The sequence below is a fragment of the Chelonia mydas genome, chromosome 11 (assembly GCF_015237465.2).
Source record: "Chelonia mydas isolate rCheMyd1 chromosome 11, rCheMyd1.pri.v2, whole genome shotgun sequence".
Classification (NCBI taxonomy): Eukaryota; Metazoa; Chordata; order Testudines; family Cheloniidae; genus Chelonia; species Chelonia mydas.
Genome location: NC_051251.2, coordinates 18070719 through 18086577, shown reverse-complemented (window position 1 = coordinate 18086577; position 15859 = coordinate 18070719). Strand labels below are relative to the sequence as shown.

At 40.6% G+C, this 15859-nt stretch overlaps 1 protein-coding gene across 1 annotated transcript in view; it reads left to right on the top strand.

Moving 5' to 3' along the window:
• The window catches only part of TMEM163 (transmembrane protein 163), a 155116-nt gene that overhangs the window by 80496 nt on the left and 58761 nt on the right, over positions 1-15859 (top strand). Inside the window, exons 3-4 of the mRNA XM_007060877.3 lie at positions 8002-8045; positions 9197-9288. Coding sequence (XP_007060939.2) covers positions 8002-8045; positions 9197-9288 — 136 coding nt within the window. The remainder of the gene's footprint in view (positions 1-8001; positions 8046-9196; positions 9289-15859) is intronic.

The window sequence follows — 15859 nt, the reverse complement described above, 5'->3', positions numbered from 1 at the left end:
ACAGCAAGAGTTTTGGTGGGTGACTTCATTTCAGTCGTCAACATCACAAAAATCTCCATCCCAATTGGTACTCTTTGTAGCAGACTCAGGAGAGAGACCAAAACCTAACTAGGCATATGCAGACTGAACTATCTAACCTGCCAGTCTTTAAGGTGGCCACTTCAGGTCAGCACCAAATTATAGTGGTGAGAGTCAATGCACTGTTGCTACCTGTGTGATAACCATTCTGTGGACAACTAGACTTCAATCCCTAGGGCTATCACTTCACCATCATTCACTGCAGCAGCTACAAATTTAACAAATTGAAAACTTGCAAAAATACTGCTCAAACTGGATTAGGTGAGGATTTATGTTCAACTATAAGAAACAAGAAAAATAGAGGCATAAAAATGTGCAATAGGAACACAGATGAAGGATTTAGGAGTTAAAATCCTGGAGTGAATAATAATTAGCCCTTTTTGTTAATATGTGAGGGAATTGAAAAGAATTATTTGGATTAGACTCAGAGAAAAGCTTTGCACCAATTCCTGATTCACTGCTTGGGTAATGAAGATGGGACAGATTTTCAGCTGATGTCAAACTCTCAATTGTTATAGTTCCTTTGACTTCAGAGGCTATGACAATTTATATCAGCTGATGATTTGCCCCATTCAATTTATATTTTTAATATTTTTTCAGATTTCTATTAACAGTTCAAAAGTCCGGAATGAAAGATGGTCCTGAGAAACTTAACAGCACTCACTAAAGCTCACTTATTCCTCATACGCAGCTTGAGTCTGCAAAGCTCTTGAGGATATACTGGCTCTTTACTTGTTTGCCCTGGAAAAGAGATTTGAATTTACTATTAAATACTAGATAGAGTCCCAAAAATATGTCAAGAACAAGAACGCTTTTCTAAATGAATTTACACACCAATTTTTTGTTTGTTTTTTTGGATGCTTGATCTTGTTTGTTGTTTGCATTACAGTAGTGTCTAGGAGTTCCAACCATGTTCAGGGCCCCATCATGCTAGGCAGTGTACAAATACATAGTGAGAGTTGGTGCTTGCTCTGAAGAATTTATAATCTATATAGACAAGTGTGACCATGCTCTTCAAGGTCCAAGACAAGCTACAGGGCAGACTTGAGTAGGGTGAAGAAGCCCACAGAGTTTACTGAAGTAGTTCCCCACCTTCCTTGGGCAGAGGTTACCTGCAACAGTCTTGCTAGAGCCACGCTCCCCATTTCTATGAACATTAGGTGTAGAGAAACCTTTTTCCAAGAACCTATATTTTGGACCTCTCTTACCTGACACCTACTTGCTTCTCCCAGGAAGGCTAATTCTAAAGAAATCATAGTGGGGGGATTGTCCTGCCAGAATCCACACATGAAGGGGAAATTGCTGTAGGCAGATCTCCCCCATCCTGTGTGCCAGGAGAAAGTCAGCCACCTCTCTGACACCATCTTCCTATGTCCCCAGATCTCATGGAAGTCTGTCCAGGAAGGCTGGGTGCATGATACTTTCATTGTCCCACTCCTAGCGTCCTGGGATATTTGTGCTAAAAATAACAGCCCTGACTGATTTTGTGTGAAGCTCTTCCTTGTGAGGGAACCTCAAAGAAGAGGGGAGGGGGCACCTACTGGTGATGGATTCTCTGGCTATGCAGTTCAATAAGAGCTGTGTTGCCAGGGAAAAAGAGGTTAAAGCGGACCAGAATCAATATGGATGCACAAAACCTCTATGAGAATGGCCTTGTGTCTCCAGTGGATCCTGTGTGATCTGTGGGGCTGGGGAGCTGAACTGTTTTCTTCCAGGATAAATGGGGTTGGGAGGGGAAAGAACCTTGCTCTGCTCATGGTAGAGTTTGTAGAAAACTCCAGACTTCTTTGCTCAGTACCCCTTTAGAGCGGGAGGGCGGTGGGAGGGCAAAATCGAGTCCATAGCTTGGCAAACTGAATAGATTGTGCTGTACAGGTTCTTTGGTGGCAGTAATGACAGATTTGTGGCTTTCTGCACTGTCTCTATTTTTACTTTCTGACTGCTTGCACATTCAGTAAACAAGCATCAGGCAAACGCATTAAGATGTGGTGCTGATGAAGGACTAGCTCATATAGATGCTAAATTCAGGCTCTCCCCATCTTGAGATAGTGGGCGCTCTGAATGATTCTGCAGGGTTTTTAACATATCTGACCTGTTATTTTCTTAGTGCTCATCTCCTGGTGAAAATCAGTAGAGTTGTGGTTCCCCATTAATGGGCTGCCCTAGACTAGTTGGGCAGGTGGTTAGACATGCGTTGCAGAGGAGGCGAGTCGGGGGGTAAGGGAAGCTGGATCGCACTACATCCAAACCTACAATTCTGTAAGCATGCTCCTGGGGCATGAAAGATGCAATTGTGCTCTGTGCTCTGGTAGCAAGGGGACAGAGATGACCCAGCCAGCAGTCCATTGCAATACACAGCTGACAAGCACTTCACTAGATATTTATTTATGATTTTCCTCCTCATTGCACAGAACAGGACCCATCATCTGATCTTTTCCATTTTATGGAATGGGAGTCCTATGGCTACCTTTGCTGCTGGATCTACAACATGGAAATGCAAAAGTTATCATTCCTGCCATAGCCACTAAACTCTCTGACATGCATTTTAACTAAGCAATGGTGATTTATTAGCTGAGCTTTATTGGTCACATTACTTATCAGCTGGAGGTATTAATAGGCCTGAGGCAAAGCTGTGAGTGCTTTAGCTCTAATCGATTGTTTGGATTGGAAAAAATGACAAATGGGCCTTTATTGCTATTAGAAAACCAATAAGTAATTAAAGAAAATAAAAAATATTTTTCAGCTGTTTAAAATGTTGATTGCTACTTTTATTATTCTAGCATTCCACCCTGCAGTTGCATTTTAGCACCTCAGGCTCTGCCAAGATCTGGAAGTATATCAATTTCTGTCTCCAGCAGAAAAGCAAGGGGAGCTTTTAACACTGTCATCCCTGAGTTAATGTTTGTTTTCATTTGCTTATGGTTTCATGTTTCTAAAGTGACGTGTATTTCTGAAGTTTGATGGAAATGTGTCTGCAAGCATGCATGCACAGGTGGGCAGGCGCACACCTACCCACGCTCACTCGCTCTCTTCAGGTTTCAGCCACTTGCCACCTCTTGCCACTTCCAACCACACCTCTCTGTGTACAAGACCACACTGCAGTTAGGATCATTTGGTCTTGAATTGACAGCTCCCTGCTTTAACCTGAAGATGAAGACAGAGGGGCATTCTTGGTGAGGACCTCTTGCCTCTGGAAATAATTCTCTTCTTCTGCCATGAGAGCCTGGATCTGATCTCCTTCAAAACACACTACAAGACTTACGTGTTCTCCAAGGGTTTTCCTGTATGGGTGGGGAGGACATCAGGGAATAAATGGAATAGAGGCTATTTTGGGTCAAGGAGGGTTGTCAGGAGGTCTACTTTTAATATTTTTATAAGATCCAAATTATTTTATTAAGGGTTTTTCTTAAGTGCTAGCTATTTTATTCCATACTATGTCTTTGTTATGTGCCTAGAGCTTGGTGTAACTGGAGAAAACTGAAATCAATAGAAAAAGCGTAGGCACACACTAATACATTTTGTGGTCGTCATGATGTGCTCATTTCTGTACACTAAACAAAAAGAAACACAATTCTTGTCCTGGAGATCTCCTTTGTGTCTAGATTACAAGAAGGGACCCATAGAACGTCCCAGAGGTGGGGATAATAGGAGGTAGAATTCCTAAAATCATTTTTTGGGAGCATCATGGAATGAATTAGTTTTAAATCTGATTTAGAATAAGAAGATTGCCTGCTTGGTCAGCTGGGATGGGAAGATCATTGCAGGCATAGAGCAGTGTTAAAAAAAACTGCACAGAGAAAAGAAATGAATGTGGCTTGGGGCTGTATAATATAAACATACCCATCTACAAAACTCTGTGTGTGTGTGTGTGTGTGCCCATATTTTGTTCATGTAACCTAAGCATTGGCGTTATACAGATTATATCCACAGGCAGGAAAAACCATTAAATGAAGAGGGTATTTGTTGCCAGTACTGTGTCCCACTACATGTCAGCCTTGCTTCTCTGGTCTGGTTCTGTCTCAGCAGTCATAATGGAGAGATGTAGCCCCTGTTTTCAACTAGGAAGTGAAGTGGAGTATGTAGAGGGAGAAATCATGATCTAAAAATAGTGGCTATTTAATCATTTTAAAAGTCACCCAAATTGGTGTTTACAAATAACACCTCCCCCCACCCACCGAATTACAGTGCATATTTAGTGGGAGGAATAGTTAAAAGTATCTGTGCTCTTCCAGGTGCTGCACTAATGAGTGCTTGTTTTAATGACATACTGAAAATTAGGTATTGCTTTTGTGTCAAGTCACAGAGTGAAAATGTCATTGATAAGGCTGGGCTTACACCTCTTCAGAGTCATTTTATTCCCAAACAATCCTGAGAAGTTTTCCTTCCCCCTAAAGGAAATTAGCTTAGTCAGTTTCTAAATAAACACATTTTAAGCTTGTTTCACTCCATTCAGAACTGTTGGACAAATTAGAACGCTTTCCTGATGGTTGACCAGATAGCACGGGGCAATTAGCTACCTTTTCATGCTACAGACACTTGTTTAAAAGAGATCACGGCAGAAGAAAACGAGGACTATAAAAATGCAGCAGGATTTGGTTCATCAGCTGGATGCTGCAAATTAGCTTGCAGGGCCCCTTGCAGGTTCGCCTTTGATGAGCTCAGAGCTATAGTGGGAACCCTCCACAGCTGTCCACTTCTTCCTCAATCAACTTTCCACCCTCTACAGCAGGCCAAACCCTCTGTTTATTCTTTTCCTACCTCCAGCAAGCCTCAGGACAATTCCCTTCTTACCTTAGATACACCATGATGTTGTACCCAGGGCCTAGTCTAGGAATGAGGCAAGCCAGTCATCTGGGGGAGAGGTTTGCCCTCTTCTAAGCTGTGAAAATGACGACAGTCTATGACTGCTGAACATTCGCAAGCATAGCTCACAACAAGTTCACTGAATTTTTAAGCCAAGGTACATTTCAAGTGGGGTGAGGTTCAGTGTAAAGTATCAGTAGAGTGATTCATAACCTTGCTAAAACTCCTGGTGGTCAGAAAACATACATCATGTTTGGTGCAAAAATGTTAACATTCCAAATCTTTAAAGTTTCTTTTCTATGGTTGATGTCCATTTTTGTGACCGTTACCTTGGTAATTTACAAATGCAGCTAAAATCAACCACCTAGTGCCCCTACTTTGTTAAAACTATTATGCATAGTATTTCTATGAAATGTATTATCATTTAAATTTCATTAACACTCCTAACACTGTTAATAGTTATAATTTAAAATCTTCAAAATATTGCACAAACTAACTTGCCTTGAGACCCCTCTGGGAGATCAATAAGTATTACAGTATTGCCACCTCTAACCTCACAAACAACATGCCAGACAAATGCCAGATATGGTGAGACTTGCAATAAAAGCCTAAATAAAAACACTATATTACAGGTATGAAAGCTGAGGCAGAAAAGTCAAGTGATTTTCTCCAGGCTGAGGGGAAGTCATAGTCAGTGCTGGGGTTAGAACATGGGAGCTTCTGGCTCTAAGGCCTGTGCTCAGTCTATTAATCCCACACTTCTTATACAAGTATTGTCAATTACACTGGATATTCATGCAGCAAGATAAGACGACCCATTAGAGTTAATGGTAATTATGAATGTAAATTCCTGCCCATGGTTCTGGGGATATATTCTATTTCTGACTGGAGTTTAGAAAAAATAGTAAATTTGTCCCACTGTTTACCTTTATTGTTAATATTAACTAGAAAGAATAAAGGAACTTTCTTTTAACATAGGACCCATACTGCTGCCTTTTCTCCTGTTAATTTGTATTGATCTACTCTGCAAATAGGAATCAATGATGCTCTTCAGTGGGAGTAAGCATGGAAGAATCAGGCCCATAGAAATAAGCATACTGGTCCGTAGGAAGTACTATATAGAGTTTACTTATAGAGTATAATGAATAAATAATGATACAGTACTTCATATTTGTGTACTCCATTTCATCCGGAAAGATCCCAGAAACATTTTATAAACTACAGAGTAGAGGGATCACTTAACACTGAAATGCAGCAGATACTTTTTTGTCAGTTAAGGTTGTCAGGCATCCAGTTTTCGAAATGCTCAGTCAAAAAGGGACCGTGGTGGCTCCGGTCAGCACAGCTGTCTGGGCCACTAAAAGTCTGGTTGACCACAGTGCCAGGGGGGCAGGCAGACTCCGTGCCCAGCTCTGCGTGGCTCCCGGGAAGTGGCCAGGAACCGTGGCCAATGGGAGCTGCAGGGGTCGTGCCAGCGGGTGGGGCAGCACATGGAGTCCCCTGGCCACCCCTCCGCATAGGAGATGGAGAGACATGTCGCAGCTTCCCAGGAGCTGCATGAGGTCAGCGCCGCCTGGAGCCCTCACCCTGAACCCGCTCCCATGCCCCAACCTCCTGCCCCAGCTCAGAACCCTCTCCCACACCCCAACCCCCAGCCCAGAACCCGCTCCCACACCCCAACCTCCTGTTCCAGCTCAGAACCCTCTCCCACACCCCAACCCCAGCTCAGAACCCTCTTCCACACCCCAACCTCCTGCCCCAGCCCTAAGCCCCCTCTCACACTCTGAACACCTCGGTCACAGCCCAGAGCCCCCTCCTGCTCTCTAAACCGCTCATCCCCAGTCTCACCGCAGAGCCCGCATCCCCACCCGGAGCCCTCACCTGCTCCTGTACCCCAATCCCCTGCCACAGCCTGGTGAAAATGAGCAAGTGAACGAGGGTGCAGGAGAGTGAGCGATTGAGGGAGGGGGGATGGTGTGAGCAGAGGCGGGGCCTTGGAGAAGGGGCGGGCGAAAGGGGGAGGCAAGGGTGTTCGGTTTTCTGCAATTAGAAAGTTGGCAACCCTACTGTCAGTACCCAACAGTTTCTACATCAGAAAGTGAGGAAACGCCACTGCAGACTGAATGGAGTCAGGCAGAATATAAATACCTAAATTGCAATGTGGCCAGGATACAAGAGTTAACAGACATGCCTGTGCTTGAAACAAGCATGATGTGATCTTTAAAGGCTATAGGTGGTCAGAACTAGAACTGGGGTAAAATTTTCCAAAAAAAGTTTTCCACAGGAAAATGCTGATTCAATGGAATCAACACTTTTCACAGGGACCCACCAACTTTTGATGGAAACTTGCCTGCGTGGTTTTTCTACTAGTCTCCCCACCAACCAGCAAGCTGGTGGATGGGTTGCCCAGCTTTCTGAGGTCCCTAGGTACCCAGGAGCTGGGTGGCTGGGGACTCCTGGACTCCTCAGACTGTCCAGGGAGCAGGGCAACTAGTTTCCCACTTGGCCAGCTCCCTGGCTCCTTGGGTGCCCTGCTAGGTTGGCTGGCTTCATGGTTTTTCTGCCAACAAGCTGGTCCAGCAGCCAGCTGGGAAGCTAGCTTACCCGCCAGCCCAGAAATTTTGGAAAAATTCTATTTTGGTTCTTCTAAAATAGATTTATTGCCAAAATTTGTGCATTTGGGGCTTTTCACTCTGATTTGGGACTAAAAAAAATGCAAATGCAAAAGTTTTTATGGGACAGAAATTCTGGTTCCTGCACAGCTTTGGTCACAACCTCATCTGAAGGGCAGCACTTACAGCAGCACAGCGCCCCTGAATGTCATACTTGGGCATTGGCCCAGTACCATCTTGGAAGAAAGAGGACCACTTACTGGCTCACCACACCGTTCCCTATAGCATGTTGTGCCTTCGCCGTAGGCCTCCCCTGTGTCTTTGTATGTGAATTGAAAGAAGCACGGCCCATTCCTGCAAGCTGGTTTTGCAGGTAATTAATGCTGTAACTTGTTTTCTATGTACATGTGCATTTTTCTTCTTTTCAAAGTGCAACTCTCCTCTTAGATGAAAGAAAATACCCAAAAGACGTTTTAAATTATGCTAAATAATATTTTCTTTCTTTTAGCTGTCTCCATAATGAGGTACAGTGCATCATCATTTGGATTTGCTGTAAGTAATCTTACAATTTAAATATGTTTCACAGTGAGATGTTACGTTGCATGCAATACCTGAACTCTCACTGTAATTTTTCTTAGCCAAGGAGTGCATCAAGGTGTAGTAAAAGAAAATCCGTGACTCACCGGAAAGATCATTGTTTAAACCTGAAGTAATAGGTAAAAGTGTTGGGGTGGTCTGCTTTCAATCTCAGCAGATGAAGGCATCCATATCAATGCTAAAATCTTATGCTGATGGACGTTATAGAAAAAGCTAAGAGGGAGAGGTATTACAAACCAGAACCAATTTTCCATTTCAAGGTCCTGCAGCATATTTATCCCCCATGCAGGTGTAGATCTGAGGTCCCAACTTCAATTGTGAAATCCTGTCCCTATCGAAGTCAATGTCAAAACTCCCATTGACATCACTGGGGCCAGGATGTGATCTACTATTTTTCAATTTGCAGTTGAACACTAATATATTCTCAATAGAGATTATCTGCAGAGAAAACATTCTTAATTAAATGAAAAACAACTTGAAAGTCAAACATTTTATATTTTTTTTTGTGAACTTGAAAGTGGGACTGTTTCTGCGAAAAATTTGAGTTGGGTGTGTGAATTATTCTGGGCATAGAGAAGAAAGATAAATTAACTCAAATCAGAGAGTAAGGAAATGCTTAATGGGCCAGTATTGAGCTGAGATAGCACTGTATCAAAAACCTGTAAAAAAAATTCATGTTTTTAAGTGTTGCAAATGTGAAGATTTTGCTAAAGATGTGGCGTACAGTGAAATTAGATGAAATTCCTGTGCAAAGTCACTGAAAGACAGGTGCCCTTTTTGTTTTAGACTTCATACAAGAAATATATTAGTATTGTAAATATTGTGGTGACCACATTATTGCAAGAATTATTTTTTTATCCAAGTAACTCTGCATGCTGGTGACAAAGCTCTTTCCTTGATTGACTGGGTGAAGTCTGATATACACTGTTGTGTAATGATACACAGTAAAAAGACTAAAGATCATTTAAATGAATGTAAATCCTGCTTTCATTAAAATGATTTAGTTGGAGCTGCTTTGTGCCTTGCAGCATGATTACAGATGCATTGCTTTAACTAAAGTACACCTTAATAACACACAAAAGCAATTGACTCTGTATCCTTTTCAGTTTGATGCTATCCTGGACGTTTTGTCGTCGGTGATAGTTCTCTGGCGTTACAACAATGCAGCTGCTGTACATTCTGCACACAGGGAATACATGTAAGTAAACTTACCTGTTTTTCACTCTGACAGAAGACTGCAGAGCCTTTGCGATGAAGCCATGATGTTATAGCAGTGAAAAGGACAAAAATTCAAGATGCCAATAAATTTTCATTTTATTTTTATTCAGTTTATGGTCACAAACTTGCAGCCCGAACTCAAACCAACCTCCCACCATGAAAATGGTTCCACGTCATCATTTCATTTAAGATGCTAAGGGCTCTATTTGTTTCTCTTTGAAGGATCACGTGAGATGATCTGTAATTGCAACCAGCATTGAATTTGCAAATCTTTTGTTTCCCACTCAACTCATTATTCACACTAGGATGAGTTTCTAGTATTTGATGCTTGTGTTATACTTGTTTTTCACCATAACAAAACTGGGGTCTGATCTTTCAGGAGTTGAGCACCCTCAACTCTCATTAACATCATTAGGAGTTGAGGTTGCATAACCCCTGATGAGATTGGGCCTGGGTTAGCCAAATGATAGGTGGATAACTATGTAATCTAACTACTGTACCCTATGCAAACACACATGCAAATTGTTTTTAGCAGCATCTACTGTTGATGTGACGGCTAAGCGTTTTTCATCATCTACATGTAATTTTAACAAAAAATTAGCACCTGCATATTTGCAGTAGCTAGTTGTAAGGATTTGAAGTGTGTATATGTAATGGTTCTGGCATGAACAGTATGGACAAAGTTCCTTTTTCCAATCTGCAGTGTACCCAGTCACAGTGATGATTCCCACTGTGTCTTCTGCACTGGCTGACAATGTGGAGTTCCCATTGTCAATGCATGTGACAATTGCAGAAGATTCAGTAAAGATTAACAAAGTAATTATGGTTTGACACAGCACATCAGCGAGAATTTCACCCTATGGACTAGTTATAGTGCACATTTCTTTCAAAAATGGGTGCCTAAAGTTAGGCTCCTAACTCCATACTTTGGCATCTAAATAAGTATTGACCAGTGTTCTTTAAATACACAAACTCTAGTTTATGTGACAGGCTACCAGAGCAAAAAGAAGCTGTAAAGTCTACACTGGCAGCATTCCCTTTTTGCAACTAAAGGCCACAAAGGGCTGCAGTACTTATTCATAAAAATCAACACCCACTTAAACCAGGATTGAACTTTGCTTAGTGTCAACAGAGCGACACAAAACATTATTCACACACAATATTCTGGAGAGAGAAAGATGACGATTTGAAAATGGGAGAAAATTATTGGGTTTTTTTGCCAGAGCATTTTTTGTGTTTGTATATTTTGGTTCTTCTTCCCCTTTTCGGAAAAGCCTCAGCCTGTAAAAAGCAATGAAAATTTAAACCCAGCTTCAGTGGGCCTTAGAAAGAAATCTCAGTTATCCTCTTTGGAGGGCTTTTAAGGGCCTCAGAAGCTCCTTAGCCCAGCACAGCATAGGACTCTAGATCTAAACAGAGCTCTTCAGTTGAAAAGCCTTATAAATTTTTTTTCTTGAGGTGTTACCTTCAGAAACAGGTGACTAAAATTAATCTTCCTGCATACATCTGGACTTATTGCCCAGACATTTCCGGCATGCCTTGGTTTTATGGAATCCTCAGAGATTCCCTTCAGTATTTAGTTCACATATCTAAGAAATTCCCATCTGCTGGGCTTTTTTAGTATGAGTGTAGTATGCCTTATAAAATGCTTTGTAAAATAAATAAGCCTCAATATGAAACAACAATCAACATGTCCTCAAGCTAGAGATGTATACAGGCAAAATGGCAAATATATTTTGCTTTTTTTAATACTTATTTTTAATTTGCCTTTGGGTAACTCCCATGCTTTAACTAAAACCAAACTAATGGGATGGGATTATTGGTCATGCCTTCTAAAGCAAGACATTTAATGTTACATGATGGCATCAATATTAAGCAAAAGAACATTACCATAGCTTTAACATTTTTATTGTTGGATGGGTGATCTGGTTATCTCTGTGATTTCCCTCTGTAGCTCCTAGAACTGGCAGAGAATCATCATATTATAGTCATGCAGGAGGGTCAATTGCAGCTGTATATTACAAAGACAACTCCTCGGGTGTCAGGTTTTCCTGCTAGGAACATCTCTAATTTCCTGTTGTATTTAATCTTGAAAGATTATGTATGAAATGATTTTTCCTCCACGCTGGGGAGAAAGGGGGCCCTGCAGGTTATTTATTGCTGTTGTAAATAGCCCTTGCCTCATACGCTCATAATGGCTCTTGTTCTTTTACCATCCTGAAAAGCAGTAGCAATTGTTTTTCTGTGTGTCCGTGTGCCAATAGGGAAATTTGACTCCTGAGTTTTGTAAGGTATGTCCTTCTGCTAGTTGATGCCCCCGCCCTCTGAGGAAAGTTGGAAACTCATGTGAGCGCTCAAGTTATATGGCGTATTATTCATGTTCAAGTATGCTTAACCACAGGTGTGTCTCACCAGGGTGGCACTTGCCTACAGAGAACTTCTTTGACTCTTTTTGCACTATTTCTGACCACCTTACTCATGCATATATTTTGAAGGAATTGAGCTATTTTCCTGAGTAAAGTGAGAAGGATTCAGCCCTTTATTGGCATGCCTCCATTTGTAGCTCTGCCTACTCTTGTAAGTAATTGAATTAAATACACATTGGTGAATGTGTGTGTGTGTGTATTGACCTCTTCGAAGATTCTTCTTCACTCACTTGAATTTCTTAGCAGCAGCTAGCAAACAGTTCTATGTGGTCTAAATACTGTTTTTGAGCCTTGTACCAATTGGCTGAGCCAAGGTCCACTGAAATCAGCCCATTGACTTCAACAGGCATTGGATCAAACCCAAGTGGTCAGTGTTTGGCAGATCCAGTCCCAACTGTCCAAACTTGCTGACTTTTTGTTTAGTGAGAGACAAATTAAAGACACAAAGGATTAAAAAGCATAAGAAAAAAATAGTGAGGGAAAGAGCCCTGCACATATTTATAGATTCATCGATTATGAAGCCATAAGGAACCATTAAATTGTCTATTCTGACTGCCTATATATATCCCAGGCCATTAAATTTCATCCAGTTACTCCTGTACTGAGTCCAGTAACTTCGTTAAAGCCTTCTAGAAAGGCCTCCAGTCTTTATCTGAAGACATCAAGAGATGGAGAATCTACCACTTACCTGGATAGTTTGTTCCAGAAGTTAGTCACTCTCACTGTTAAAATTTTTTTTTGCCTGATTTGAATTTATCTGTCTTCAGCTTCCAGCCATAATTCAGAAGGAATTCAATAAATGTACTAAAACAATTAAACATGAAAGAACTGTGTAATCGAAGAATCCAGAAATACAGACAGATGAAAAGCAATGCCTACTGAAATTTTAAAGCGTTCCATAGCAGAGCACAAAACAAAAACAATAGCAGGCTATCATTTTTCTTCTGTTTAGTGAGCCAAACTCTGCTTTGTGTTAAACTTAGGCAATCCTGTTGATTTCAATGGGGTTGTAGTTTTATAACGGATGTTAAAATTTGGCCTACAGAGTTTAGTTCAGAAGATTTCACACTTTCCACTACAGTGTTCACTTCCTCTCTGAAGACAAGAAAAACCTCTTGCAACAATGATTAGGTATACAGGTGAACAGAAATGGATACTGCACATCTTTGCAATCATTCATGTGGAGTTGCTGCTTATTGCAGTATAACTTACCTGTTGGATTCTACTTTTTCTAAAGATGCTGTGATAGAGATGGCGTGATAAATTGAAGCATGTAATCAACATCACAAAATTCTCCTCTAATAAAATATCATTAGTGTTTTTTTCTTTGTTTATTTTGTTTTTTCATCATCATGGGAAAGGGTGGATGGGTACATTGTATGTCTGGTAAATTATAATGAAAAAATTACAATTATTTTCTAATTCTATCAGGGGACCTTGCAAATATGGTGGGTATCCTCAGAAACTGGGTCTTTCCAAAAAGATTTAAATTTATGAGCTTCTAAGCCATATCAGCCACTGAGTTTTAGTCTGTCCAGCACACCACTGAGAAAAAATGCATAGCTGATAGGTCCACGATTGGTACATTTTTGCTGTTTAATCATTTTATCATTTTTCCAGTTTGTCAGTCAGATAAAATAGCTTGTTAATTAGGCTCTAGCCTTATAGGCTTTAATTGAAGAAGTGATAGATCTTGAAGAGATACAAGCACTAGGAAAGGCTAGACAGCTGGGAAGAGTGTCTTAGAATTATTCTGAGTATATGATTCATTAGCTCTTGATTTGCTTAGCATGACCTGCTGGGCTGCATATAAACGTACAAGGAAAATTAGAGCTGCTGAAAAAGTCATCAAGAAAGCAAATGATCAGGAAGTCAAAGACAGAAAAAAAGAGGATTGAAATAACTAGGTTAAGTGGGAAAAGATTGGTAATCTAAAGAAACAAGAAGACTAAAAGTACTGATAAAGAAGGGTCTTTGCAATTCCTTGCATTTTCCTCATGAAGGGAAAAAGGGAAAGGAAGGGGAATAGACCGTCACTTAGAACATACCAATCCCCAGTTATTAACCTTTGAAGGACTGTAGATGTAAGAGAGAGAACAGACCCAGAAGTCATCTACTCTATCCTCTGGCCGTTTATGATTGCTTTGTACAATGTATTTTCCAGTGTTGTGTCTGTACTAACTTTAAATGATTCAGGTGATGAAGCTTCCACCATTTCCTCTCAAGACCATTTTACTGTCTTGATCTCACCACAAGGGAAGCCTTTTCCTTTCTTAGTTTTCTAAATTCCCCTTTTCTTAATTTCAGTCCATCACTCCTATTTGTATTCCCCGTGGAGCACTCTAAATGATGCCTTTCATACAACATATGTCCCACTTCTTCAACAATTCATATTAATTAACCTCAGGATAATGGGCTTGATCCTGGGAAATGCTGAGCACCCTCTACTCCTATAAATGTCCAGAGAAATGGAGTACCCTCAGTGACTCGGACTGAGATGCTGTGAAAGATCAGGCAGAAAAATCCCTTTAGTTTCATAAAACAAAAATGTTTCCCATATAGCGTGATCTAAGCTAAAAAAAGCTATTTAGTGTTAGGCCAAGAGAAGGTGTTAGCAGCTCCCACATGGAAATGCGCTTGAGATCACAGGATGTAAAGGAGGATATTTAAAGTGGAAAGCTAGGAGACAGAGCGATTCAGGAGACAATGAAACAAAGAAAACACGATTTGAATGATCTTTAATATCTCATTTCCTAAATAGTTTCAGAGGCATATATACAACTACTTGGCATGCTGATCACTCAGTATATAAGACCTGAGTGGATGATAGAATAATTTGGCAGGTTCAGATTTGTGAGCATGATACCAGCTTATTTCCCAAAATGAAAACCTCTTTCTTGAGACAGATTGTAACAACTGAGGTCACACTGAATGACATATCTTTTCAGATAGAGATAGGAAAAGCTAAATGTGTTGCCATAATATACTTATACATATTAGACTTATATAAGGTATTTGCCTTTGTACCACCTAGCATTCAGTTCTATACAAAATCAGTGTAGCTCATATTAAATAGATTAAAAGATGGTTAAGTGATAGATCTCAAAAAAGTTATTGTAAATGGGGAACCGTCAACAAATGGAGTCATTTTCTCTGTTATATAATATCCCGAACACTGATCTGGAAGAAAATGTAAAATCATTGGTGGTAAAATTTGCAGAGGACACAAAAATTGGTGGAGTGGTAAATAATGACATGTCAGTTCCACAGAGTGATCTAGATCTCTTGTCAAGTGAGGTTAATTAAACACTGGAAACCCTTTCCAAGGGATGTGTGGTGGCTTTGCTGTCACTTGAAGTCTTTAAGGAAGACTGGAGAAGACTATCTTTCTAAAATATATTCTGTAGCTCAACCAGAAGTTATAGGCTTGATACAGGAATCATTTGGTAACATTCTATGGCCCGTGTTATGTAGGATGTAAGCTTAGATGAGCATAATCATCCATTGCGGTTGTAAAAATCTATGACTCCCTGGCATTGTCACGACATTGTCACGTTATAAAGTTTTTATGGTTGTGTTTTTGGGTAAGTAAACATAATAAAGTCCTATATTAGCAGGATTGCTGTAAACAAGCCACAAGAAGTAATTCTTCCACTCTACTCAGCACTGATAAGATCCCAACAGGCATACTATGTCCAGTTCTGGGCGCAACTTTCAGGAAGGATGTGGACAATTTGGAGAAAGTCCAGAGGAGAGTGACAAAAATGATCAGAGGTCTAGAAAACATGACCTGTGAGGAGAGTGAAAAAATTGGGTTTGTTTACTCTGGAGAAGAGTGAGGGGGGGACATGATAATAGTCTTCAAATATGTGAAAAGTTGTTATAAAAAGGAGGGTGATAAATTGTTTTCTTTAATCACTGAGGACAGGACAAGAAGCAATGGACTTAAATTGCAGTGAGGGAGATTTAGGTTGGACATTAGGAAACACTTCCTAACTCTCAGGGTAGTTAAGCACTGGAACAAATCTTTACCCCAGGGATTTTCTTTAGAGAACAAGTAGGGTCATCGTTTTTATGGCCAGAAGGAACCACTAATGTTCATCTATTTTGATCTCCTACATAACA